The sequence below is a fragment of the Pseudocercospora fijiensis genome (assembly GCF_000340215.1).
Source record: "Pseudocercospora fijiensis CIRAD86 unplaced genomic scaffold MYCFIscaffold_1, whole genome shotgun sequence".
Lineage (NCBI taxonomy): Eukaryota > Fungi > Ascomycota > Dothideomycetes > Mycosphaerellales > Mycosphaerellaceae > Pseudocercospora > Pseudocercospora fijiensis.
In genome coordinates, this window is record NW_006921532.1 from 7,693,767 (window position 1) to 7,717,788 (window position 24,022).

The 24,022-nt window shown below is 49.9% G+C and overlaps 8 protein-coding genes across 8 annotated transcripts; 3 read left to right on the forward strand and 5 right to left on the reverse strand.

Moving 5' to 3' along the window:
• Nucleotides 1–979: 979 nt before the first annotated feature.
• On the reverse strand, nucleotides 980–2,099 carry MYCFIDRAFT_209914 (uncharacterized protein). The gene has a single exon (XM_007923536.1). The coding sequence runs from the start codon at nucleotides 1,937–1,939 to the stop codon at nucleotides 1,190–1,192; it is 750 nt and encodes a 249-aa protein (XP_007921727.1). The 5' UTR covers nucleotides 1,940–2,099; the 3' UTR covers nucleotides 980–1,189.
• A 480-nt stretch (nucleotides 2,100–2,579) lies between these two features.
• On the forward strand, nucleotides 2,580–4,788 carry MYCFIDRAFT_160007 (uncharacterized protein). The gene has a single exon (XM_007923537.1). The coding sequence runs from the start codon at nucleotides 2,621–2,623 to the stop codon at nucleotides 4,502–4,504; it is 1,884 nt and encodes a 627-aa protein (XP_007921728.1). The 5' UTR covers nucleotides 2,580–2,620; the 3' UTR covers nucleotides 4,505–4,788.
• A 137-nt stretch (nucleotides 4,789–4,925) lies between these two features.
• MYCFIDRAFT_170426 (uncharacterized protein) lies at nucleotides 4,926–5,298 on the reverse strand (the record flags this gene model as incomplete). Its single annotated transcript, XM_007923538.1, has 2 exons — nucleotides 4,926–5,177; nucleotides 5,212–5,298. 2 exons carry the CDS (start codon nucleotides 5,296–5,298, stop codon nucleotides 4,926–4,928), a joined length of 339 nt encoding a protein of 112 aa, XP_007921729.1.
• Nucleotides 5,299–7,806: 2,508 nt separating this feature from the next.
• MYCFIDRAFT_170427 (uncharacterized protein) lies at nucleotides 7,807–11,953 on the reverse strand (the record flags this gene model as incomplete). Its single annotated transcript, XM_007923539.1, has 23 exons — nucleotides 7,807–7,831; nucleotides 7,861–7,920; nucleotides 7,950–8,005; nucleotides 8,049–8,311; nucleotides 8,344–8,359; nucleotides 8,392–8,408; nucleotides 8,435–8,488; nucleotides 8,540–8,641; nucleotides 8,674–8,696; nucleotides 8,760–8,811; nucleotides 8,841–8,932; nucleotides 8,961–9,004; nucleotides 9,035–9,118; nucleotides 9,154–9,174; nucleotides 9,205–9,264; nucleotides 9,299–10,859; nucleotides 10,882–11,079; nucleotides 11,121–11,407; nucleotides 11,443–11,517; nucleotides 11,541–11,684; nucleotides 11,723–11,793; nucleotides 11,854–11,868; nucleotides 11,929–11,953. 23 exons carry the CDS (start codon nucleotides 11,951–11,953, stop codon nucleotides 7,807–7,809), a joined length of 3,345 nt encoding a protein of 1,114 aa, XP_007921730.1.
• Nucleotides 11,954–12,593: 640 nt separating this feature from the next.
• Nucleotides 12,594–13,498, forward strand: MYCFIDRAFT_124437 (uncharacterized protein; the record flags this gene model as incomplete). The annotated part of the gene is made up of 3 exons (XM_007923540.1): nucleotides 12,594–12,712; nucleotides 12,769–13,059; nucleotides 13,111–13,498. Coding segments are annotated over 3 exons (798 nt in total), but the record flags the coding sequence as incomplete, so codon positions are not given.
• A 949-nt stretch (nucleotides 13,499–14,447) lies between these two features.
• Nucleotides 14,448–20,418, reverse strand: MYCFIDRAFT_170429 (uncharacterized protein; the record flags this gene model as incomplete). The annotated part of the gene is made up of 9 exons (XM_007923541.1): nucleotides 14,448–14,658; nucleotides 14,724–14,833; nucleotides 14,859–14,949; nucleotides 14,992–15,542; nucleotides 15,590–15,978; nucleotides 16,013–16,931; nucleotides 16,961–17,101; nucleotides 17,152–17,182; nucleotides 20,249–20,418. 9 exons carry the CDS (start codon nucleotides 20,416–20,418, stop codon nucleotides 14,448–14,450), a joined length of 2,613 nt encoding a protein of 870 aa, XP_007921732.1.
• Nucleotides 20,419–20,447: 29 nt separating this feature from the next.
• MYCFIDRAFT_125916 (uncharacterized protein) lies at nucleotides 20,448–22,563 on the forward strand (the record flags this gene model as incomplete). Its single annotated transcript, XM_007923542.1, has 3 exons — nucleotides 20,448–20,760; nucleotides 20,819–21,348; nucleotides 21,427–22,563. The coding sequence occupies 3 exons, from the start codon at nucleotides 20,448–20,450 to the stop codon at nucleotides 22,561–22,563; spliced, it is 1,980 nt and encodes a 659-aa protein (XP_007921733.1).
• A 751-nt stretch (nucleotides 22,564–23,314) lies between these two features.
• Nucleotides 23,315–23,884, reverse strand: MYCFIDRAFT_35290 (uncharacterized protein; the record flags this gene model as incomplete). Its single annotated transcript, XM_007921749.1, has 1 exon — nucleotides 23,315–23,884. One exon carries the CDS (start codon nucleotides 23,882–23,884, stop codon nucleotides 23,315–23,317), a length of 570 nt encoding a protein of 189 aa, XP_007919940.1.
• Nucleotides 23,885–24,022: the final 138 nt, after the last annotated feature.

The window sequence follows — 24,022 nt, forward strand, 5'->3', positions numbered from 1 at the left end:
CCATTGTCTGACGCCTTGTCTTGGGTGTCTGCCGAGGGAGACTCCGCTCCACCTCTAGTGCTTAGCCCGCCAGCTTCGGTGTTCTTGGTCGGCTTGGCCGCGTTTGCTTGATCTGGAAAGGGAAATGCTGTGTTGCTTCCGACACGCTGGAGATTTCGGTTCGAGGCAGTTCGTTGGGCGTGGGCGCGGGCGCGGTACCGATCTTTGATAAGAGTAAGTAAAGGGTTTCCCATTCGCGTATCGCAGCTCCAGTCGGGGGAGGATTGTTGGAGAAGGAAGAGGAACGAGGCCAGGGGCAAGAGACGAAGTCGACGTTCAATGTCTCACGTGCCATCGCCTCAGCCACAGTTCGAAGTGGACCCATGACCCATGCTGCTTACCGGTACAGTAGTTCTAGTGCAAGGGCGGACCGGGGGTGAATGTGTGGTGAGACTTACGCATATCAGTATTCGCGTATTCGCCGAGAAACTCGCAAGGTCTGTGGGCAGTGCGTGTCTTGGAGCAAGAAGTCGAGCGTGATGAACGCGTTGGAATGTAGCAAGACACACAGGAGCGAGGCGTTGTTCTGTCTTGATCGTCCAGCTGTCGGTATGCAAGATTCGCAGTAGCCGCCGCCTTGGCTTCACTAAAGCGTCACCACACAGCTGGAGCAGCAATGAACCTGGCACAGAACTCCACCACATCGTCATAGCCACACCAGATACCGGATCGGAACAGGCACAGCTTGCGCCGCTTTCTGCCTATACTGACGCCTCTCTCCCTCATCACCGCCACCAAAACGAATGAAATTCATACACCTGGCAAAGTGATGGCCTGAAGCGTCATCACATGCACCTGCAAGACATCGGCAGCGGCAGATCCTCCGCGCATTTTTACTGGAACCTTCAAGCTCTATCTCGACCACGATGCCGGAACAGGTGTAGGACAGTACGAGAAGGTCAGCGCTATGCAAGCCAAGCTCTGAACCAAGCAATATCGCCATGTTCGAGCCGAGTGAGCTGAACGAGCGTGATTCTGTACATCTGAAGTACACCCAGGCTCTGTGGTTGGCCTGCCGGATAGCACTGCTTACTGTAGCTTTGCAGGCATCGTAGTAGCAGGGTAGTTCTATCTCTCGGCAAGAGATTCCGAGATCATCGTACTTCAACCCATCAACGCTACATTCTCGCTGTACAACATCATTCCGCACTCACGTATCCTTCTCAAACCACTTCCCACAAGCCTCATGCAAACTCTTCACCTCGGGACACTCCCTCACTAATCTTGAATATATCTCTTCCTCCCCAATCCTCTTACAAGCCTCCGCCAACCCAGCAATCACAAAATCCCCATAACACACCTGTCCCCCCAAAATAAACGGTCCCTCATCCTTCTTCTTCTCTTTTAGGAACTTGCTCAAATTCTCCAGGCCAGGCTTGACAGCTTCCCAAGCCTTCTCTCCTCCCTTCGCAGCTTCGAACTCTTCCACCGTCATCCCGAACCCCGCTTCCTTTTTCGCGCGCCATGTGGGTACAACGTCTTCTGGGATCATCCGACGCATTATCATTGGGAATAAGACGCCGAGGAGGGGAGGAGCGACCTGCCCTAGCACTTCTTGCGCTTTGACGTGCATTTCTGTGTCGAGGCGGAGGGAGTTTTCGGGATATTTCTCTTCGAGGACTGGAGCTATCTTTGCTGAGTCCATGACGAATGTGCCGTCGGGGAGTCGGATTGCTGGGAGGGTGTAGGCTGATTGAGGTGGTCCTTGTTTTGGAGGCTCATTGGGAGGGATGCCGTAGGAGGAGAGGGTTGGTTCGATCGTGATGTGCGTGAGCCATTCGGTGTCGTAGGGGAGGTTCTTGTAGTTGAGAACTAGGCGGGTCTTCCAGACGTTGGGCGACCAGCATTGCTTGGAGACCTTGCTGGAGAGGTCGTAGAGAGTAATCTTGTTTGAAGGCATATTGATGCGATGGTTCGTGTCCTGTATGGCTTATGGTCTGTGGTGCTTGTCTCGCTTGCTGAATTGTTTATGCTGCACTGCTGCGTGGTAGTTGAAGAAAGCTGTGATCTCTCTCGAGATTCTTTGCTCTGGGAAGTAAGAATCAATGGCGCGCAGTGTGTAATTTATACCTACGTGCTGATCGTTCAGAGCATGCGCATAGGCCCGGAGACCCGAGTTCTTATTAATGCTGTATCAAAGCGTGTGGAATATTTCCAGGGCTGAGAGCTACCTACCTGCAGCAGCCCCTCGCGGCCGCAGCTCTGATGCTGCACCATGTTGCTCAATCCAGGTACAAGATCACAGCTGCAGATGTATGATGAGGCACTGTGAGTCAGAGGAGATGTTACGGCTGGAGATTGCATGTCAGTGTATGTCCGGTGGGATCGGATTGTTGATGAAGCTAGAGGATCCGAAGAAATGTGAAGGCAGAGAGCATGGGCATCCGGGTGAGGATCGCCCGATTGGCTGTCGGTGAATGAAACAAAAGGCAGACGCGTGACGTGAGCATGCCTGATGGTATGCAGGAACCGTGATGGACTTGGTATACAGTTAACATGCTCTGATGCTGGTGGCAAGTTGTCTTTGACATTATTATTCACGAGCGTATCGCTGTTGATCTATACATTGCAGGTCGGCAATATGGCGTTCTCAAGAGTACCCTTGCTGCTGGCCCTGTCCCACATGCTCCTAGCGACCGCCGAGCAGCCATCCGCTCCATCGCCTATCGCCGCGCCGCTGAGAGATCTGCCTTGGGGTCAGCTCAACTTCCTACACACTACAGACACCCATGGATGGCATGGTGGGCATCTCCAAGAAGCACAATACTCTGCTGACTGGGGTGACTACATCTCGTTCGCATCGCATCTACGTAAGCGAGCCGACGACGAAGGCAGCGATCTGTTGTTGATCGACACTGGCGACCGCGTTGAAGGAAATGGGCTCTACGACGCGAGCAAGCCGAAGGGCGAATATACCTTTGACATCATCAAGCATCAAAGGATAGATGTCATAACATCCGGTAACCATGAGCTGTACGTGAGGAATACGAGCATTCGAGAATACAACGAAGTCGTGCCAGATTTCAAGAACGCATACATAGCCAGCAACTTGGACATCTTCGACCCAAAGACCGGCGAACAAGTACCGCTCGCGCAGAGGTTTCGCAAATTCACGACCAAGAATCAGAGAATCCGAGTCGTTGCATTCGGCTTCCTGTTCAACTTTAAGGGCAATGCCAACAACACAGTCGTACAACCAGTAGAAGAGACGATCAAAGAGCAGTGGTTCAAAGACGCGATTGACGACAAGGAGGTGGATCTGTTCCTCGTGGCGGGGCATGTCCCGGTCAGAGATAGTCCGGAGTTCGAGGCAGTATTCAAGGCAATTCGTAACGTGAACTGGGATGCCCCGATTGTATTCTTCGGCGGCCATACGCACATTCGTGACTATCGCAAGTTCGGGAAGAATGCATGGGGTCTTGAGAGTGGGCGGTATATGGAGACACTCGGTTTCATGTCCATTACCGGATTAGGCACTGGCGAGAAGGAAGGTGAAATGATGGCTGCGGCCAAGTCGCCAGATTACCGCCGACTTTACATCGACAACAACCTATTCTCTCTCCATCGTCACTCCGGGACCAATAAATCCACCTTTGACACCGAGCTGGGCAAGAACGTCTCGAAAGCTATTCACACTGCCAGACAAGAGCTGGATCTAGACCATGCCTATGGATGCGCACCACACGACTTCTGGTTGAGCCGCGTTCCCTATCCTTCTGATGACAGTATTTTGACCTTGCTGGAATCGAAGATTCTCCCGGACACTTTCAAAGACGCCAAAGCACCCAGCATAATTCTTACCAACAGTGGCGCTATACGCTTCGACATCTTTAAGGGACCCTTTACGATAGATTCAACCTTCCTAGTATCGCCCTTTACGAGTGGATTTCGAACCATCAAGAATGTGCCGTACAAAGCCGCTAGCCAAGTCTTGCAAATGCTCAACAGCGAAGGACCTATCCTCCCAAGTGACCTTCTGGCTCTAGAAGGCGCAGGTGATCCGAGTAGAATCGACGAGCTCGTGCTACACCTTCCTGTCAGCGCGGATAGCCTACTTCACTCTGAGTTGCTGCCTACCAAGCTACATCCGCAGATTGGGGTACAGAGTCAAGTGCCATTCGTTACGGATAATGATAAGGACGATGACAAGGATCAGCCACAAGTGCCAGGGTACACTACCAAAGACGATGCGGGCAGCGACGGCGATGACACGATTCATAAACCTATCAAATTCTATGATGTCCCGAATTGCATTGGCACGAATGTGAGCTTCCCTGCTGCCGCCGAGCCTGAAAATGTCGACTTGGTGTACAACGAGTTCATCCAGAATTGGGTATTGCTCGCTCTCAGATACCTTGGAGAGAAGCGTGAAGTGGAAGACACGGTTTCGGCGCTGGACGGCAAGACTTTGACAGATGTCATCTCCGGATGGATACACGATAATTGGGCGTGTAAGGAGGAGTAGGGCATATGACTTATGATGTTGATGATGGCGTTATGGAGCGTAGGATAGAATTGAAAATTCAATGAGATGATCTATTACAGGTCCGCTTCAAGAGTGCTGAAATGACTCTCCTATACTATCAGGTAACTGTTGGAAAGTTGGGGATTGGGAGAAAGTGCGGCTCGAGACAAATCCGCAAAATTGGAATCCTGTGTATTCTCCTTCTATCTACAATACACACTCCCTCAATCGTCGCAATAAGGTACAGTAGAGAGACCTAGCATACGCAAAACATTAGCAGATATTCACGAGACCATTTTCAATATGCGGAGGACGCAATTCATTGAATCAGACTAGAAAGCTGTTAGTAGGTGACGGAGAAAATTCTTGGGAGGTAAGAGACTTATTACCTGTTGAGCTTTGACATTTTTTTTTTTTGCCTTCATCGAATCCCTCGGAAGTTATCGTTTTTGGAAGAGTACATCATTTGAAGTGCTGCTGGGTTAGATGGGGTTAGGGGGACCGTACCGTTTTTGCGGATATGGGGGTGAAGGCGGTGATGGTTAGTGGGAATTTTGGAAGTTCGAGTGGAGGTGCAGAAGTTGTGGTAGAAATATTCTACGGATGTCGGCGAGTGCACGGGCTGGCGCGAAGGTCTGTCCGGTCCGGTCCGGTCCGGTCCGAGGGATCCCTGCTGGCACAGGCACAGGCACAGATGGGTCTCAAACGCTCTGTGACGTCTGTAATCTATGCTTGACATTGATACAGCACCGGGAGACCTTTTTCGCCCCGTCTTTCCAGAAACTTGGGCTCATGGAGGCACTAAGAGTACCTTATTAACCGACTTTTTAAGAGCTTGAATCACCTAACTAGGCTTCGGCGATGTAAGCGACTTATATTAAATCGCACGCGTGTTACCGCGAGCGACCTATTGTAGGTTATTAGTATAGCGTTTTCTATAGGTCGCACCTATTATAAGTCGCATAGAGTATAGCGTGTAGATATCGTCTAAATCGCGTCTATTTCCTATTATTTAGCCTCTACCGCGTATCTTATTGCTATATACTATACTATCGCTATTATTGCTATTTAGATAGTATATCTTGTTACTTAGATAACCTTACTACCGCCTCTTATTACGTGTTTTAATAGCTAAGCCTAACTACCTCATTTACCGCTTTTTTAAGTAGTATAACGACTATAGAGCGAAGCGACGTATAACGTATCGATTCTATATATACGACGCTATTAAGGACTTAACTCGAAATAAGGAGTATATCGAAGGGTATAAGAAGCGTCTTAAGGCGCAGAAAACAGAGCTAGGTATAATAGATTAGACTAAATTGCCGTAGGTCGCGTTAACTAACAACTAATACGACTATCTCGAGGAATTATACGCCGCGGTCTGTTTCGAGGAGAATAAGCCCTTTACGTTCTTCGAGAAGCTAGCTATTAAGGCCTTGTTCGCGGTATTATATCTATCTTTCGAGCCTCCGAATGCGACGCGAATTCGACGCGTTTTGCTACTATAGCACTTCGAGAAGCTAGAAAAGAAGATATTAGTAAAGATTAAGTACGCTAAAGAGTTAAACCTATAAATCGACGGTACGTCTAACGGTAACGGTATAGGCGTTACTACCTTGTCGTTCGTCGACTCGACTAGCTACTATACTATCGAAACGCGCTAAATAGAGACTATTAATAAAAGCGGTAAAGAAGGCGCGCGCTAGACAAAGGCGAAGTGCGAATAGCTTACTAGCGGCGACCTGTCGAAGGTTAGCTCGATCGCGTTTAATATATATACGATAAACCTAAAGATAATATACTTACTAGAAGAAGACGAAGCGCTAAGTTACGTTATTATAGTGCCGTACGACTTATACGGAAGCGTATTGTTAATACGAGACTTCTTTAAACACCCGGAAATAGCGGTTCTATACGACTAGGCTTAGTACCTTGTCTCTTACCTATCGCGGAAGAAGGCGATATACTAGCTTCTAAAGCGCAAACAGAAAGAGGTATATAATAAGACCTTCTTACTTATTAGTATATGCGACACTCGCTAGCCGACTATTATCGCCCTCTTTAAGTTACTTAAACGTAGCAAGTATGCCCTTTAAGAGCTTATTCGCGACCCTCTCTATACTCTAGACTATAACGCGCGTTCTTTAATTACGGACTATAAGTTTTAGAGTGATCTTTCCGCGGCAATTAATCTACTAGAGCTACTTAATAACTACTTAATCTTATCTTAATCTAAAGAAGCTACGCTCGAGAAGGTAATACCTCGCTAGCTTGCCTATAAAGCTATCCTCGAGAAGTAGGTCGATACTAGCCCTCTACCTATTCGTAAGCTTCTCGAAGGTATCTAGTACGTTCTTATTACTCGTAGGTCGACTGCAACTATTACTAGATAGCAAGAGAGGTTTATACGGCAAACAACTAAGCATTACTAGGCAGCATACTTCCTTAACCTAGCGACAGTCTAGTAGGGCGTAAAGCCGACTTCTACTAAGTAAGCCCTTATACTCGATGCCTTAAGAGCTACTATAAACGACACCGAGAAGCAGCTTGCTATCGAAGCCGCTTAGTACGATTATATCTATAAGAGAGGCTCGTTTACCGCTTCTAACGACTACTAGACACGCTATAGCGATAATATAAAGATCTTCTAGAGCAATAGGGCTGCTACTTTACTATTGCTAGCAACATACGCTCTCCGGCTTTATTAAGCTATAGCTAACACTATAACTACTAAGCGGACGTTCTTAGCCCTTAAACTAATATAGATAAGGCTCCGTTCTCGTCTAACTATAGAGCGGCTTAATTAGCTAATCTTTATCTACTTTAACTGTCGAGTCCTTCGTAGCGAGGTCTTAAACAATAATAGCAATAAGAAGCGGAAGCGGACGACTCTACCTACTAGCGGCGACTTTACTTAGGAATAGCTCTAGCAAATAGACGAGGAAGAGGTTGCGGTAGTAGCTAATGCTATAGTATTATTATAGAGCGCTATCTACGACGTTGTTAGCGATAGTTTGAATAGCAATCTGCCTACTTACAACGAATACGTAGAAGAAGTAGCTCTAGAGACTGCTTTTAGAAGGGTTGACATCTATAATCTATTGTCTTAGGTCTTAGGTCTAATCTACTACAAAATCTATATATTGTATGCCTGCGAGTTATGCCTGCGACTTAATAATAATCGCACTATATTGCGCGTTAATTATAGTCGCGCGCGCGCGACCGACTTAACCTAGCCGATCTCTGCACCTAACTAACCGAGCTACGCTAGGACTACTTAGCAGGCAGAGATGAGCCTATCAGTGTGTTCCCCGGCACAACTCACTTATCTATTACACCTTCGCTAAACACACTCGTGGAGGAATATAGCAGGCGGCCGATCACACGTGTTTCGGATCGATGACCAGCAATCTCTCGGGCATTGCTAGGCGACACATATCACGCTGGATCATAGCGCTCGACCATCGTCAGAGATTTATGCTGGGTGGGCCAGACACTCTACATCTCCGAGCGACTCTCCCAATCCTGATTTTTTTCCGACCTCACGGCGCCATCGTGGTCGTGGGCTTCTGCTCCTGGTCACGTACTGTAACTTTCCGCGTGGGATCGCCAAAATCAGACGGTTTCCAATCCATGGCGTCGCTCGTCTCCCACGATGTGGAGCCCATTGGTCTCGACCCGTTTGGTCAGGTAGATGGCGGGGAACCTCTGTCTCCATGGCTGGTGGATACAAGAGTGCACTGTGCTGCGAAGGTGCCCGAACGAACGGCTTGGGCTTGGAGAGTGCGACGTCTTCTTCGGGTTCTGAATCGACCGGAAACCATTCCTCCCTCGACGTTTACAGCTTTCCTCCTTCCACCAAACGAACGACCGACAAATTAGACGTTGATTTCTTGGATGGCTTTGTTTTTTTCTTCCCCCTGTGACTGGCAGAATTGGGACGTACAGGCGCCTCGGGCTGCTTGAAGTTGATCAGCATCGCTCGGACCGAGAGGTCGAGTACTCTATAGAGGAGACCCTAGAAGCCTTCACTTCGGATCCTAAGCAGAGTGTAGTCATCATCTGACGTACTGAGCGGACCAGCTCGAGGTTCTAATACAGCAGAAATGCAGTTTGAGTTCGTAGGTAAGCCTTCTGTGAAAGGTCCTACAACAACTGGAGGCTACTGAAGAGTCTTTTTTGAATGCGGCTATGAGCTGTATGTGTGCTTTAGATCTCGATAGAGCGGCCGTATCGGATTTTCGTAGCTCACCCCTTCTGTAGGATTTCGGAATCTCCTAAGGGAGGAGGATATTCATCTGTCGCTCAATATCGAAGACATCGTAGACAGCACTTGAATCTAGTCTGATGGAATGAGTGCGTGTCGTAAAGATGTTTGCACGATTCGGAAGATGTATTACGATACTATGCAGTAACGGCTCTCGTCTCGGGCCATGGGTATCTCTAATAGCACATGAGTAAGCAATGCAATTTGACTGACGTAGCAGCAGAATCTTGCTCAAATCAGACCGCTGTCTCCTAGAGCACCAGAAATGCAAGCTCAATCTCCATGCTATTCGAAAGCAGCAGCAGCAGAATCTTGCTCCAATCAGACCGCTGTCTCCCAGAGCACTAGAAATGCAAGCTCAATCTCCATGCCATTCGACAGCAGCAGCAGCAGAATCTTGCTCCAATCAGACCGCTGTCTCCCAGAGCACCAGAAATGCAAGCTCAATCTCCATGCCATTCGACAGCAGCAGCAGCAGCAGCAGTAGAATCTTGCTCAAATCAGACCGCTGTCTCCCAGAGCACTAGAAATGCAAGCTCAATCTCCATGTCAGCTGGCTGAGCTCGCAACTTCTTGATCAGCTGTCGAACTGCAGCTTTCCCACGACCTTCATCTCTCGCGATCCGTGGCTGAATGTTTCCGCCGTGAAGGTCGGTTATGCATTTGACGCGCACTTCTTTGATCCGACCACTCTCTTTCAACTCATCTGGCAAATAAGATTCGATCTGCCGAAAGAGCTCCGGACCGCTGTCGAACTCTTGCAAGTCGATATGATCCGTGTACTCAGTGTCTCGACCCCAATTGATCTCGACTGTGATGTTGTCGAGACGTCTCGTATTGAGAGACTCCTTCTTGCTCTCGTCGGCCGAACCTTCTCGATTTGGCTCGACAGTAGGCGTGACTTGCTTCAGCTGGCCGTCTAGAGAGCGCTTTCGAGGAAATGCAGTAGCTCCTGTCACAACGTCAAATGCCTCGAAGCGGACGATCTTTTGCAGAAGTGGGAAGTCGGTTTGTGTCTCGGGATAGTTGATGAATGTCGAGCGCAGGACTTCAAGCTGCTCGCGGCTCATCAAAGGATATGAGTCGAGCACCTGAACGGCCGCAGAGCAAGCGCACAATCGTCCAAGTATCTCTTCCGCAAGCTTTGCCGTACGCTCGACAGCAGGTGTCTTGGAGCGAACGGCCGGCCGGCTCGTCTGAGAGACTGATGAAGATCGTCTCTGCGCACTCGATAAAACTCTGGGTCCTGTAGCTAGGGCACGAATGCGCTTCTCCAGCAGGAAGAGATCATCTCTTGTGTCCGGAAATTCGTCCAGAACGCTTCGGAGATTCTCCAGGCGATCGCGGCTCATGTTTGGATAGTTGGCAATCAACTCCCTTGCAACAGTGCAATCTGCGAAGTCGCCGAGGATTTCTCGTACATCTGACATGGCTGGTGGTGGCTGATCTTCGTCTACAGTCAGATCCACATGAACTGTATTTCGTGGCGCACCAGACTGGTCATTTCCGGCGCCATTCCAAGGCAGTGTTTGCCGGTAGGGTGACACGTATGCACTCGGGTTGGGCGGTGGGTGAGTGCTTGCCGGTTGTGTACCGACAGCGATGGTATCTGGCTCTACCCGAGCGCTCGGCACCTCAGTTCGTGACCAACACGAACCGGTCGATGCAAGTCGTGAGAGCCGTCTAGAGCTCACTCTCAGTCTGATCACCAGAGAGTCTGCTCTAGTTCCATCTTCTCGGATCACGCGAGCTCGTTTGGAGCGTCCCGGCGGAGGTGTCTGCCCAGGTAGCCGCTTCTGACTTGTTTGGTGAAATCTCACGGCCGACGAGGGACTACTGGGAGGGCGCGCATAGACTCCACCAACAGATGGCAGACCGTGAGGAGGAACGGAGGGCACCGGCGACGTGTAGGCAGCGAACTGTTCGTGGAAGGCTCGCGATTTGTCGGTCAGCCTAGGCTGCTCGAGTGGGCTGGCGCCAATGCCGGAGTCTTGGTCAGGCTCCTCTTCCTTGTCAATGCTTTGCTCTGGATGTACGTAGGTGGTGTCTTCGAGCTCATGAAAAGTGTCCTCTTGTAGTTGTTGACTGAGCTGCTTTGCAATCTGACGCCGCGACTTCTGCAGTTGATTCTCGTGGAACTATGGCAGTGTAAGTATCTTCGCGTCGTTGGGCTCGCGGACACGGCTTACATTGACGCATTTCTCGATGACGAGCTCGATGAAGGAGTGTCGCAGTCTGCAAGGATGTCAGCTTGAGCTTGTCGCCAGCCAGCGTGCGGTTCACGCGCTGCGGGAGGATGTCTTGTCTTACGTCTCGCGATCCTGAAGATCCGTGTAATGCAGAGACCTGGGATAGCGGGCGTCGTGGCGCGTCGGAGAAGGCTCCTCCAGCCACGCCGGCGGGTCATTCTCGGGGCCAGGCCAGATTTGGGGGGCGTATTTGTGGAAAAGTCGGGTGGCATCGTCTTTGAGTGGCTGCGAGTCGCGAATCTCGTCGAGTGGCCGGTGAACATGGGCCGTCTGGATCATCTTGATGCCTTTCAGGGCTGCTTTGACGGGCGGCGCGTCTTTGTTGGACTGCCGACTGATGCCTCGCTCGCTTTTGAGGCCCAAAGTCTGCTCAATGCTCAGAACCTGGCGCAGCAAAGATTGTCAGCGCTGTCGAGCACGAAAAGAAGAATGGCAATGGATGATCGGTACATCACGCTGATTGCGCCCGTTCTTCTTGAGCGGAGGCGGAGACGCTGTCATGGCCGGCGTTGATGACCAGCGCTGCGCAGCAATTCGAGCTTGGAGGTCGAGGGCCGAATGGCAATGGGGGGCCGGCCAGCTTAGAAAAGGCTAGGACCGATGTTGTAGCAAGATACGTGGGACGGTCAGCGGCACGCAAGGAAATCAGCAATAATGATGACTTCGAGGCGGATAGCGACCGCGAAGCGACAGCGACACGGCGTTGCAGCCGAGATGGGGAAAGAAGGAAAAGTGAGGGTGGGTGTGGGTGGAAAAGCTAAGAAGCGAAGCTATGTTTGCGCCAAGCCGTTAGCTAAGTACAGTACCTCCTACGATCGATCTACGCACACGCGCAGTACATGTCACTTAAGGACAGTTAATGCTAAGCCGTCGCCATCCTCCGTAGCTATTCTAGCATTCGACACCGTATGCGACGCCGAGAGGTCCCATAGAATATCTATGCGGGGGAGCAATGTCATGTTCTTTCGGTGCATCATCCCCGACACTGTTACACCCCGCATCTATTTCACCAACACCGTCTATTCACAGCTATGCTCATGTCACGTCTTATTGAGAGGTTGCCGGCTGTCGGAAAGAAGCATCCCCTTGTTTCGGGCATGCGAAACTCTCGTCTATTCTGAACTCTGCAAAGCGCCCAAGGACGAATCAAGTATTCACGAGCGAAGAACTCAGAGCTCGGCAGAGCCAGGGATTGTATCCGGATGTGGCAGTGCTATAATAATAAATAGCAGAGAAATCTGCGCTTGGCCACGCTAAAAGCAGAGCGATACACGTATAGCTCTCGTTGTGATCGAAGTTGGCAACCCTGTACACATTCTACGATGAACCTAGCCAAATACCGGGGGCTTGGCCTGCACAGCTCCAGTCGGCTCCAACGCGCGCTGCAGCTGTCCAGGCCAAGAAGCAAGCTCTGACAGGGAACACAGCTCAAAGTAGTACCTCATGCTATTTATTCATGACTAGCTGGCAGCAGTGTGTTCTTGTCCAACGTTAGAATAATCCGTCCAACGAGCCACAAATCAAGTACCCAAGTCCAGCGACGCCTAGAATACACAACATGGCGGCCGACTGGAGCAATCTGCCGAAAGAGCACAAGTTACGAAAGTTTTCGGAAGCACTGCGCGACCTGTTGGAAAATGCCGGGTACAATGAGATGTATGGCATCGAGCTGGAGGCGCCAGAGGGAGAGTCAGTCTCGATGGAATCCCATCTTCCAGTGCACCCTCTCACTGACCGCGTCGCAGCCAGCCAGCAGCGCACACGACGCTCATCATCCTCCAGAAGTTCTTACGAGCCAACGTAGACGATCTCGCCAAGGCCAAAGACCAGCTTCTACACGCGCTGAAGTGGCGGAAGGATTACCAGCCGCTGAAAGTAAGAGATGAGGTATTCGATGCAGAAAAGTTTGGAAAGCTGGGATACGTGACCAGGGTGAAGGGCGCAAAGGAAACACCCAATGACGAAGACGTCGCTACCTTTAACGTTTACGGCGCTGTTGGGAAGGACATCAAGAAGACATTTGGAGATACCGACGCGTAAGGTCTTCCGGCCTCAATTCCAAACGTCAATGCTGACGCACCTCACAGCTTCGTCCGCTGGCGAGTCGCTCTCCAAGAGCTGACCCTCCGAGAACTGCACCTCGAACAAGCCGACAAGCCCATTCCCGACTACGGCAAAGGTCCAGACCCATACAAATCCCTCGCCGTCCACGACTACATGTCCATCTCCTTCTTCCGCCAACCAGCCGAGATCAAAGCCTCGTCGAGCAAGATCATCGACATGTTCCAGAGGTACTACCCCGAGACCGTCTCGTACAAGTACTTCGTCAATGTGCCACTGGTCATGCAGTGGATGATGGGCGCGATGAAAGCGCTGATGTCCAAGGACTCCATTCAAACCATGACCTGGATGACCTACGGCAGCGAGCTGTACAAGTATTTGGGTCAAGAGGTCCCTAAGGAATACGGTGGCACCGGGCCGGCTTTGATCGAGAGTGCCCTCACACCGAAGTATGGTGCTCCAAGCTCCGAGACGAAGCCAGAAGCCGTGCCAGCTGCTGCATCCGAGAATCCCGCGGCGCCAGGGGCGGAGAAGAAAGACTCCGAGCCAGCTCCTGCCGCACCGGCGGAGGAGAAGAAAGACTCTGAGCCAGATACAGCCGTTGCTGCCGATACTCACGCCGCGGCACCAGTAGAGGAGAAGAAAGACTCCGAGCCATCTACAGCTGTTACCGCGGACACTCGGGCTGCGGCGCCAGCAAGTCCCGAGCCGATCGTGGCCCCTCCAGCTGCAGAGAGTGCCGGAACCGTCACCGACACAACCCCCGAGGTCACCGGCAAGCCCGAGGAGAAAGCGACCGTGGCATGATGAGGACACCAGCACATTTCTTCAATCTCAACTTCTAGTAGATGGAAAAAATTTTTCTTCTGCAAGAAGATTTTTGACTCGTTTTTTGCTTTTGCTTTCCACGCGTTATACCCCGTGTTTGATTTTGATTTTGATTTTTCTTTTTCCCTTTTCCGATAGATTCAAGTTGTAAAGAAAGGCTTCGGTGGGGGAAAAAAAGTGTATTTAATAAATCCATGGATTTCATTCGGTCGTCGTTATTGGTGTTGTATATGGGTATCGTTCGTATCGTTCGAGGAAGAGCTACAAGGTTCTAGCTGTGGTGCTCTTACTCGGTCGTATACAAACGAGGTTTCAATACTATCACAATGTCCCCCTGTATCTTAAAATGCTGTATTAGCGAAAGAGATCATCATATTACTTCCTATCCTTAAACTAGTGCTATTACAAGCTTACATCCGCTAAGACCGAACTATAAAAGGTAAATTCGCAGCTGTGCAGTTAATGTCCTATCGGGAGTGTTCGGCAAGACTCCACATTATGCGTTCGTAGTAATTCGAAACGCGCATGTTCGTAGTCAGCCAAAGCGCTCAGATGTGGGCTGAAACTTGAGATTCTCTAAGATGTGTATGCGTTGACGGAGCAGGCGGTGTATGGAAGTACTAGGTGGATGCCTTCTCTCCTCTTTCCAACGTTGGGGGAATTCTACGTTATGCCTTGACCCTCCTTGGTTGTACAGCTTGTGCAGTACCGATCGATGATGGTGAGGTTGGAGTTCTGGATGCTCACTTTGAAACAATTGATGCCGCTTTAGTATTGTGTCTCTTCTTATCGCGCGCAGGACGCAAATCACGGATCAGGGCTCGGCGCGCGTCTTGTTGTCATTGGAGGAGCGAGAGAAGGAGGATTGTGAGGCATCTGATCTAGAAATTCTTGTCGTTGATTTCCGCCGAGCCCGATGTACTATTTGGCCTAGACTTGTTTGGACGTTGATGTTGCGCATCCAAGCCGATTCGTAGATCATGTCAATGTTTCGCAGGGTTTCTCTCGATAAGGAACCATCTCTCAGGCGGTGACACCTGGATTGTTTGACCTTTATATCTTCCTCGCGGTCGCCTTACATGACGGTTGTGCAGCCAAGTGCCTTCTCCAAGATCGGAAGCTGGCCCAATGTTTCTTCTGTGAGGCCCCAGTGTCTGGCGTGCCTGGCCATGGGACGCCTTGATGGATTCAAGGTCATGGTACCTTCACTTTTGGGTCGCCTTCTGCCGAAATTCAGTATCCTAGTTGGAGTCTTGAGGCCAGAATATACCAACATTGCTCGCCCTCGAGGCGGAAGGGTCGCTACAGAGTCGCCAAACCGCAAAGGATGCGTCGGCGCGAAATTCAGTAGCCTCTTGGCGCGTTTGCTCAGGGCAGAAAGAGAAAGAATGAATATGGGATTGAGAATCTGGCGCGGGAGCAGAAACTGCTGAAAGACGTCCAAGAAGCACCCCAAGAGGTTATTGAAGCTCTTCTGCGGCTGGGAATAGAGATTACTGCGCAAGACGCGGTCGCGAAGGACCAAAAAGATCTTCGCATTCGAAGATAATGGCGAGCCAGATAGCGACGAAGAAGAGCCACCACTGCAGCACACGCTCGACCGCGAGAATTTGTCATCGCATGCGGGAAGCTGAGGCACGATGGCATGATTTGCAGAATCAGGTACTCGAGCAGAACGTGATGGCTGTCAACGAGCGCGACGTTTTCGGGCCTGCTGATCATGCCAGTGACGGGCACTGATTCCTCTTGCACAAGAATGTGTGATGAGAGGATACAGAAAACGGCCATGAAGAAGCGAGGACTGACCGAATGGGCGGTTTCGGCCGAAGGTCGTGGTTTCGATTTCCTATTGAGCCAAGCATGTATGCAGATATCGAAACAGGCTCCCCTGCCAGGGGTGCCATATCGAGTTTGTTGAATGATACTCATCCAGAGCTGGGGGAGCGTTGGAAAGCAGAGATGGTCGTTGTGCGTAAGGAAGTTGAGCCCCGTCTCAGAGAATGGGAGGTGTTGTACATCGGTGCCAACTTTGTTCGATGCCTTGTTGCAATCGTTCTGCGTCTGAACTAGACCAGTGTCGGCCTTACGAGCTTCTTGGACCTGGCGGCGTGATGCCGTTCTGAGAACGTAGATCGTGGGGTCGCACCAAGCGCAGCTGGTGCACGCGGAGATAGACTGCACCTGCTGTACGGCCTAATTCTTTGATTATGAACGACACCTTCTTGCCTTGCGAGTAAAGGGTTTTCAATTGTGTATCCTCCTCGTCGCTCCATACACGCCGTCGTATGGGTCCTGCAGAGCGGGCGGGCTTCTCTGCTGGACTGCTCGACAGCAAAAAAGCTTGACGATTTATTGCCATTGGCGATCGACCAGGGAAATAGGCGAACAAAGCCCTCCGCGTTAATCCATCCGATAGCAGCGTTCGGAGTAGCGCAATTTCCTCATCAGACCAGGGAAGACGACTGGATATCGACGGATTTGTGCTTTCATGCTCCTTGGCGAGGCATACATTGCGGATAGCTGTCAAACTCTGGCATCCAAGCTTATCTGCAATTGCTTTGTAAGTCCAGCCCGAATGCCGCAGAGCTACTACGTCTGCCTGCTCCTCCTGTGTCAATGTTCGCCGGCTGCGAGTCCTTTTGCGCAAGGATGCGAACTCGGCCTGTTCTTTCCGCACGAGCTTCCACCATTTGGTCTCGAGGCTGCTGTAGGTTCTGCCGCTGAAATGCGACAGCCAGTCCTTCACCGGCACGCCGCATGATTTCAACCTGATCAGCTCCGCCGTCTCGTGTGCTGTCCACTTACGCCGGTGTCGCGACTTGCTATGCTCCCTTCCATCGACAGCCTGGCCTACGCTGAAGCTTTCAGTCGCCAGATATTGCCTCCGACTCTTGACAAGTGGTTGCACCCACGGGCGCAGGCGCAACGCTGCTACGCCCCACTGACCTGTGAGCAGCAGCATATTATTCCATTCGCATATTCTCCTCTTGATCATCAGTCGACGCTGGAAAGTAGGTGGCTAGTCGTGAGAGGTCATGCTTCAACCACGCGTAAGAGACGCGAGGAAAGCAGATTGAGTTGCGGTACGGTACGGTACGGCAGGGTACGGTACGGCAGGGTACGGTACGGCACGGTACGGTACGGTACGGTACGGTATGATACTTGGCCACTTCCCCGAGCCCCAGCTGGCTGCCCGAGCCCCAGTAGATTATAGGATTACGAAATCAGCTGTTCCTTACAAAATCGCGTGCAGAAGCGATTTCTGGATCCCTACGGCCACTGCCGACCGGGCAACTATACTGCTATTAACTATAAAGCCAAAGATTGTTAGCAAAATAGTAGTATAGCAAAATTCGAGGTATTGTTAATAGTTATAGTAGTAGTAATAGTTCTATCTACTCGTTTCTAAGCGGGTTGCGGCCTGCGGCCTTATAACTACGCGAGGCTATATATACTAGCTTATACTAGTCTCTTAGCTACTAGCTAGATTGCTATTGCTATTATATTTAGTACTAGTAGTATTAGTAGTATTATTGCTATCGATATTGCTGCTATATATAATACTATTAGTATTGTTGCTATAGAACGCTATAGTGCAGTAGCACCTACTATACTAGCTATATTAGTAAATACTAATATTGTTGCTATTACTATCGCTATTACTATTTAAACAATGCCGCCTACTATCGGCTATAGTTAATCTATTGCTAAGTACGCTATTCTTTACGCGCTCGGAGGTTATTAATCTCTTACCGTAGAAGGTCTAGCTTAGAAGGAGGTTGTAGTTTAACTAGAAGTGCTTCTTACCGTAGATTATAATAGTCGAAGCCTATAGGGTAATAGGCAGGTCTATAGGCACGGTTAGCCTTCTAGTAAGGGCATAACTAAGTGCGGCATTGGCTCTTAACGCACTTATAGTAAGCAATAGTAGTCCTTAATTAAGTAAGAGACACGCCTAGCTCTAATATAAAGTCTACGGTCCTTGCTATTACTATCTTCTGCTTCTTAGCGACCGCTATAGTGTTTAAATCGTCTAATTCTCGAGCCGTTGCTGCACGCTTAGTGCTATACAAAGTAGCTCCGCCGGTTATAGGTTTGCGGTTGCTAAATACAACTTTCGGCTCTCGTAGGCGTAGCGGTCGTTTACTAAAGTCGACTAACTAGTGCTTATAGAAGTAACGAGGCAATAGCACTATACGGCTTCCTTCTATCTTAACTATCTTTATAATCTCGTAGAGGCACGGATAACTATAGGTCTTAGTTAAGTAGTCGTTGCAGCGGTATCGTATATAGCTATACGAGAAGGCTAAATACTTAATCTCGTTGCTATTATCGTTAGTCGTAGTTCTTAGAAGGGCGATAGTACGTCTATATAGCTTAGCTACTTCGAGAAGGCAGTAATTACTAATAACTCGAGAGATACTAGCGTAGAAGGGTCTAGTTAGTAGTTTGCTATACCTCTTTAGGTTGTCCGCTATAGCGGTACGGCGGCGGTCGTAACCTTCTTGCTACTAATTAAGAAGCGACTCGAAGAGCGTAAAGATATCGTGTCGGCTACTATAGTTAAGCTAGAGCTTAATACGTCTATAGTAGGACTCGACTCGTAAGGTTGTCTTATAGCCGAAGTGAAGCACTTAGTTAGTCTAGAAGTTAACTATTCTCGTCTTATAGTGCTACTAGTTCTTATAGAGATAGGCCTTAAATATAGGATAGACGTTGTCTAGCTTTACAGCGTTGCTATTAAATTCTTCTTCGGTCTTACTATATATAGTGTAAGTGAATAGCTTTATAAACTTATTAGTAGATAGACTATCTGTCTAGCAACCGTCGGCCTTAATCTATATAAAGTCGCCTCTCTCCTTCCTTACTCGAGTAAGTATGTCCTAGTTTAAATACTACTCGTAGACGATGTTCGTAGCTTCCGGAAACACTACATTGATAGCTAGCATTAAGGATTCTTCTCGATTAGTTGCTATTACAATTGGTATAGTATAGTCGGCTTCTTCGAGGCCCTTTCGGACAGACCGTAATAACTAGACGAAGTTAGCTTAGTCTAGCTTCGGACGGATAAGGCTAATACCGAGCTTAATAGTATCGTTTATCGGTCTAGCGGCGACTATGTCTAGTAGCTCGAGGTTATATAAATTAGTAGAATATATAGTGTCGAGAATTAGCTAGTACGGCGTCTCCTTAAAGGCTTCGAGCGAGGTTAGATATAGAGCTACTATTAACTAAATTAAGCCGTCCTTAGAAGGGTAGATATCGTAGAAGATGCTATTGCTATCTAGCAAGTTAACTATACGTTAAGCCTAGTTAGCCTCGCGGCGCTAATTAAGAGTCCGGTTCTAGGCAATATTATATATATTATAAGGCTTTAAGATTACTCTACGGTAGCGGAAATAGGCTATTATCTTCGACGTTAGTATACGAGCTTGCTATAGCCGTTCTAATTGCTCGAGGAATTCAGCCGTTCTCGAGCGCTTCCGAAGGGTAGCAAGCGCTATAATATCGTCCTTTTAATAGTTATAGTAGTAGTATCCTTCTTTAGTAGAATAGCGGATCTGCTACTCGCCTTCTAGCTCGAGAGGGTAGATAGTAATAGCGTAGAAGTAGAACTTGTAGTCTATCTTCTTTGTCTTCTTCTACGCCTTATTAGTTGTATTCTAGGTCCGCTTGTCTAGTAGACCAAAGCAGCTATATATATACAAATAGCGATATTTAATGCTATTCTTATTCTTCTTAGGCTTCTACTCCTTAAACTCGTACCCCTTCGATATACTAAATTCGTAGATATACCGCTCGAGGGCGCGTTTTAAAGGGAACGTCGACTCGCGCGGCATTAGACCTTGCGGCGGTAAGGTCGCTTCTTCTAGCGGTTTAACGATAAACTCGTATTTCTAAGGGTACGGCGATACTAATCGATATTTAGGTAGAGATATACGCTCTCGAGGCAGGTTAAGTAAGCGACTGCGCCCTCGAACACGCGTTTCCGAGACTAATTCGACTTCTTCCTACGACTTAATATCTACTACTACCCCTTCTACTACTACCCCTTCTACTACCTCCTCTTCTACTACTTCCGCCGCGCCGCCGATATCGTCTTTAGCGAGGAAATCGTCTATATAGGCCTTATGCGATAGAGATTAAGCTATTGTATTAAGAAAGATAATAGAAACACGTATTCTAATAGAAATAATAGAAATGCGATATTTAGTACGCGTGCCTAGGCGCGACTATTAATAACACTAACTAAGAACAGCTATGTCTGAAAACAGGTGGAAATAGCACGTAATCGACGATAAGGCGATTCTATATTAGTGCTAGGTCTATATCTACTGGGGCTCGGGCAGCCAGCTGGGGCTCGGGGAAGTGGCCAAGGGTATGATATGGTGAGCTACGGTACGGTACGGTACGGTACGGTACGGTCCGAAAATGACGCAACGTCGAATCGTGATCTGATCTTGGTCGCACACGGAACAAAGGGCGGCGAAACAACGGCGTATCATGACCCAATAATGACCTATATCTCTGCAGCATGGCGACCAACATTCCTACTGTGGAAGACCTGAAGGAATTCCTACCAATCCCCGCCAACATCGGCGCACTGACCGATCCTGACAAAGTCGACGTGGCCCAATCCATAACGGAAAAGCCGACGGCGAGTCATGCTCTGGCAATGGCCGACCACCACGACAAGGGCGCCGCGCAGGAGACTCACGACGACGAGGTGAAGGACCTGGGCTGGGCCGATCATGTTGACCAGATGCAGAATCCGCTGGTGGGCGGCATGCACAACGAAGACTTGTGGGTGCTCGTGCGCCGCTTCAACAAGGTAAACGACATTGATCGTTCGTACTGCCATGCCATGCCGTGCTGATGCCGCGTAGCAAATGTACCATGTCAAAGACTATCCCTACCCGGTACCCGGGAACCTGGACCTCAACATCGCCGACGAGGAAGAGTTCTCGCCTGACAAGCTACGAGCCAATATCGAGCGACTGTACATGACTGTCATCATTGGCCTCATGGGAGCAACGAAGCAGATCATGCGATTGCGTTCATGGCGAGAGACCCGGAGGACGACTTGCTTTTGTGCAGCATACTTCATTGCCTGGGCTTTCGACTTCCTGACTCCACTATTCTTGAGCGTCGTCATCGCACTGATCGTCTACCCACCATGTCGAGACATCTTGTTCCCTCCAGCGCCACTCGCACTCGTCTCTGCGAGCACCGGTGGCGTTCAGAAGCCCAAGGCAGGCGTTCTCGGATCGACAGACTCCGCTACAGGCGCACCGGAGAAGCACAAGGGCGAGGCAGTTGAGGCCGAGGCTAGCAACGTGGTCAACAGTATTGCTTCTGTCGCCTTATCCAGCGTGGCCGGGAAGCACCCGCAGAACGAACCACCTCACGCTGAAAATAGCAGAGGAAACGATTCCGTTCCCGATCCTACGGCACTGGCCATGGGTGCGAGTAATGCTCGCTCCAAGACGGGTGGCGAGGACAGCGTATCCAAGGACAAGACCAGAGTACCCATGGAGACCGCGATTTGGAACAATATGAGGCCTATCATGCATGGTATCGCTGACGTCTCCGATACATGGGAACGATTTGGCAACGCACTGTCTCCTACCCCACCCTTTCCACGCGATCTCTTTCGTCTGCGGATAGCTGCTGTCGTCGTGCCACTCCTCGGCGTCTCCATCTTCGTCACATCCTACATGCTCGTCAAAGGCATTACTTTCGGCGTAGGCTTCGGGTTCTTTGGTGATCCACTAATCCAGCGCGGACTCGTCTGGCTCAACAGTCACTTCCCTAAGTGGCAGAAACTCCTAGAGCTACGCAATACTCTCCTCAAAGGCGTCCCAACTAATGCCCAGCTCACCATAACGCTCCTCCGCATAGGCGAAGCAAACAAAGCTCCAATTCCGCCACCGCCATTGTCACACGGTCCACCGCCAGACGAGCCTGTCGAGCTGACCGAAGACGAGCTTCGTGCTGCGGGTGCCGACTGGCCTTTGAATGCCACTGACGAAGAGATAAAAGCTGCTATTGAGCCCGACCCCACCACAGCCCATGAGACCGCAGGTACAGATATCGACGAGTCGAAGAAGAAATCTCACGGAAAAGCCGGTGCCAAGATTTTGGGTTTCTTGAAAGGTAACGTCAAAGCCAGCGTCGATACGGCTTTGGGTGTGGACCACCTCAAAGCTAAAGCTGGAAGCGAACCTTCAAAACAACGTCTCGGTGTCATACCACCTCGAAACGAATCAAAACTCTCCGGCCCCATCGACTTCAAATGTCGATACCACGGCAAGCGAGGTCACGCATACATCGCCACCAAAGCCACAATTCCATGCATCGGATTCAGTCTCGACAAGAACATCACCAGCAAAGATGGCTCCGGCTTGAATTCTGAACTCCATCCCGTCTGGACCGTGGCTTTGGCTGACATCAAAGAACTCAAGAAACTTGGTGGTTTGGGATGGAAATCTAAACTTGTGGTCGGTTGGGCTTTGGATCGTGAGGTTGCGGATGGTTTGGAGATTGTGGATAAGCTTGGAAATCACTGGATTCTTACGGCTATGGTGTTGAGGGATGAGCTTTTTAATCGGCTTGTTGCTATGGGTGGGCAGAAGTGGGAGGCTTGGTGAAGACTATGATATCGACAGTACAATATAGAAGGGCTAAGTGTCTCGGGTGGGGTTTTGTGAGTGGGTGGGGAGTTTGTTTTGTGATACCTATGAGCATATGGAAGCCTTTACCTCAGCCGCTTCCTTTCTGGCTTGGTTCTCTCCGCATTCTTAAGTCATCTGGAAGAAGCGCGCGCGTGAGATGCTGGTTCTCTGTGTCCCATCTTTCTGCGACCTTGCTGCTCTCGACTCTCGGGAATTGCCTTTGCTTGTATCTCGGCCTTCACGAAGGAGTGCTCATGAAAGGGGTGTATGACGACAGCCACCTGCTCGGAAAGTCATATCCTCCTGCACGCAAAAGAGGCATACGTCCTTCATGTTGCTCTCGACTTTTTCGACAATGCTGCTGTACTTGGCGAGCTTGTTGGCGAGCTTGTAGTCTTTGACCACCGTTCCTACGCAAGAGCCCCTCTTCGGATCCCCTGCGCAAGGAGGCGACACGCTGTCGTCAAGATCACTGAAGTCGGCGTCTGACATTGCTCTGATAATGCCCTGGACTGATGCATTACCTCGCGCGCCGACTGGCCACAACTTCAGCTCGCCCAGACGGCGGATGACGGCGACGGCATAGGAGTCTTGATAACTGCAAGAAGCAAGGCAGCCATTGGTCATTTTATTCTTGAGGGTGCTCGCAGACAGGACGTGATCCTGCACAGCTGATGACAAGGCCAGCAGCGCCTTCATGCGCTCGTTGTCCAGCCCAGCTTGAGAGTTAAGTCAGCAAAGTATTCGAAAAGCAAGTCTCAGTATACTTACAGTACACATCAGTCAGAACGCCCGGCTTGCCTAAGATGGGGGACTGGTTGTAACACACGAGACGCCTGGCAATCGTAGCAAAAAGCTCGTGCTGACGCAGCAGATAGGCATAGTGGAGTAAATCTTGAAGGTCGTCCTCATCTGCATTTTCCATAGCTTTCGATATCCAATAGTAAGCTGCTGTTCCGACAGCAGCCACACAGTCATACTTGTCCACGGTCTCTGCCAGGACCTTGAGATTCACCATAGAGCCCAAGCGGTCGTTCTTTGAATGCATGATGAGGAACAGCGTTTTCATGGTCTTCGCATCATCTTCTGGCAACTCGATCTCCACATATGACGCCGTCGCCAACGTAGTACCTTCTCGAAAGTGCGGACTGAGCATCGCTTTCAATACCGGCGAGGCGAGGCTGACGACCTTGGATGACACCCGGAGGCGCAAAGGCGAAATTTTGCGAAGGGTGCATATGAAGATGACATCTCCATCTGGATCGATGTCGACCTGATCGGCTTTCTGGTTCGCCATGGTTGATGTTGGTGTGTTGCGATCGAGAGCGTTTGAAGTGCGCTGATGTTTTCCAAGTGATGGAACGCCAAGGATTCAAATGTTTCACAAAAGTGAAGCTGACTTCTGGAAGCGCAAGCTCACTTCGACTCGGCCAGC

Coding starts and splice junctions, on each gene's coding strand:
- MYCFIDRAFT_160007 (XM_007923537.1), top strand. CDS start 2,621: ATGGCGTTCTCAAGAGTACCCTTGCTGCTGGCCCTGTCCCACATGCTC.
- MYCFIDRAFT_209914 (XM_007923536.1), bottom strand. CDS start 1,939: ATGCCTTCAAACAAGATTACTCTCTACGACCTCTCCAGCAAGGTCTCC.